At 53.7% G+C, this 2,500-nt stretch overlaps 1 protein-coding gene across 6 annotated transcripts in view; it reads left to right on the forward strand.

Annotated features, from left to right (window-relative positions):
* The window catches only part of LOC123520553 (transcriptional regulator ERG homolog), a 195,519-nt gene that overhangs the window by 117,994 nt on the left and 75,025 nt on the right, over nucleotides 1-2,500 (forward strand). The window contains exon 1 of one of the 6 annotated variants that reach the window (XM_045282929.1): nucleotides 279-1,659. The exons of 4 other annotated variants lie outside the window; for them this stretch is intronic. In XM_045282929.1, coding sequence (XP_045138864.1) covers nucleotides 1,563-1,659 — 97 coding nt within the window. In that variant the 5' untranslated portion in view covers nucleotides 279-1,562. Of the gene's footprint in view, nucleotides 1-278; nucleotides 1,660-2,500 lie in introns of those variants that run through there. One more of the 6 variants, XM_045282928.1, reaches the window with a different exon arrangement.

Raw genomic sequence — 2,500 nt, forward strand, 5'->3', positions numbered from 1 at the left:
GAGAAAGAGAGCCTTGCATCGTCATATATTTTCCTTCGACATTAAATATTCCGCCTTGAGAAGGAGGAGGAGGAGGTGGAGGAGGAGGAGGAGGAGGGGAGCATCACACGGGTACATTTGTGTAACTTTTACCCACTCGTGGTGTATTAAATCAAAGCAAAGAGAGAAAAAAGGAAGACAGAGAGAGTGGGAGAGGAAGGGAGAGTGGAACACTAGGAGGAGTATGAGAAGGAGGAGGAGGAGGAGGAGGAGGAGGAGAGATTTACTGGGAGTGGGCGGAGTCCATTATAACGAGGGGAGAGGAGTGAGAGGAGTGAGGGGAGAGCGCCCCGCCCACACACCACAAATCCTCTCCCACTATTGGCCACGGAAGTCACAACCCCGCCCAGGCAGTAGCGCGGAAGATGCCAGTTAATGCCGACCCGCCGCGCCGCCCTTGCCCTCCTCCCAGCATGCCCCCTGTGGCGCCCCTCCTGCAGCTACCGCGCCCCTCAGCTTCCTCGGCCTCAGGGAAGCCCTCAGGGACGCCGTGGAGGGACCTTGACGCCGCCAAGCCAGAAAGAAATTAAGTAAATGACGAAAAAAATCCACCGCTTCAGGATTTGCACAACTCCATTCCTTCTCCTCGCCGCTCCGCTCTCCCGGCGCTCACTGCTCCCTCGCCCTCTCTCCCTTCCTCCCTCCCCCCTGGAAAAAAGCGGCGAAGTGGGCGGAAAATTCTGGCAACCGGAGCAAACTTTAGGCAACCATGATGGCAGCTCTTGATATGCCCCCACATGGCGGAAACGCCCGCACTCCCCCGCCCGCGTCCACAAGCACAGCAGCCCCGGTCCTCCTCACGAGCCACATCCGCACCGGTTATACGCCCCTGCCGCCCAAGGGAGGGGGGGAAAAAGAGGAGGAAGGAGACGGAGGAAGATAGAGATAGAGAGAAAGAGAGAGAGAGTGTGTGTGTGAGAGAGAGCGAGAGAACGGAGCTAAGGAAGGCGGTCGCTCGCTCCCTCATTTGCTTCCTCACTCACCGTCTTGTTTCTCGCTCCGACCTGCCGCCGTCGCCGCCCCCGCCGCCGCCGCCGCCGTGATATCCTTGGGACTTCCGCCGTGGTGACTTTATCTCAAGTGTTTTTCTGGCGTGTCGTTGACCTCCTGCTGTGACCCTTGCTGTGTGCTCAAGTGATCAGACACACGTACGCACGAACGCTCACGCACACCAATGCACGTACAGACCCGCACACTCACGCACGTGCATCCAATCATGACCGTGTGCTGATGCCCCGCAGAGTGACCAGCCCCGTGATCTCACCTGACCCCGCATGATCTCAGCGAGACCACTGAGCCAGTTAGACCAGACCAAGATGACCCTCAGACCAGCGTGAGGTGACCCAGTCTGACCCAACACGTCGCCGTCACCGCCTGACTAACTTGTGACTTGGCGCTGTCCACATGACCTGAATCGACGTACTGTGACCTGACCGCGCCGCGACCCGAGAGACTAGTGGTGGGGAGCGGTCGTGCCCCCGGCTGACGCCCCTCGCCCCTGTGGCCGCCCGCATCTCGTCTCCATGACAATGCTGGACCTCAAAAGTTCCACGCCAGACTACCTGCCCAGGACAGGGCCGCTGTCCAACTTCTCGATGCTCTTCACGGGTAATTATATAGGTGGTGACTCCTTCCTACTCTCTCTCGGTGTTGTGGTGACGTAGACTAGACCAAACCTTGTGTGTGTGTGTGTGTGTGTGTGTGTGTGTGTGTGTGTGTGTGTGTGTGTGTGTGTGTGTGTGTGTGTATGTGCTCTTTTTGCCGCCGCTGCTGTTGCTGTTGTGGTAAAGCTACTTATTCTTAGATTAAGAACACTCCTTTCCACTGCAGTGTTTGTGGGCTGACACCTTCATTAGAGTTTTCTTTCACCTTCTTTTGTTTCTTCTTACATAGAATAATATTTTAATGAATCCATTGATACTGGAAACAAGGACGTAGAAAATATTCAATGACTTTTCCCTCTCTCCATCTTCATTCTTTTGAAGAAACTGCAAAGCGAAACCAGTCACGAATAAACTTTTGTTCCCATGCCCTTGTTCCCTTCGCCAAGGCACTCCGCATGTCCTATAATCGCATCAGCACTGTACTGAGTGTTAGCGACCACGCAACAACAGCAGCACCAGCACCAGCAGCGGCGGCGGCAACGTGCAGTGGGTTTCTGTAGGTAGTTCTTTTTTCCCCCGTAGTGCAGATTCCATATATATTCCGTTCACTACAGTCTGTTGCTAGCCAGCTGTCAGATTAATAGTAAGCATATCTTCCCTCATGTAGTTCTTTATCAAATATTTCGTGCATTCAGTATTCTCACCACTAAGCCAACAATGATAGCATGAAAAGCGCCTCACTTTGCATTCTATATTCATCAAGCGGTTATATGCATGAGAGTGACACGCGGCTGGTTTGAGTCAAAAAGTGAAACCGTATGATTTTTTTCTGTAAGACCAACTATAAGAAACCCAAC

This window comes from Portunus trituberculatus, chromosome 47 (assembly GCF_017591435.1).
Source record: "Portunus trituberculatus isolate SZX2019 chromosome 47, ASM1759143v1, whole genome shotgun sequence".
Taxonomy (NCBI): Eukaryota; Metazoa; Arthropoda; class Malacostraca; order Decapoda; family Portunidae; genus Portunus; species Portunus trituberculatus.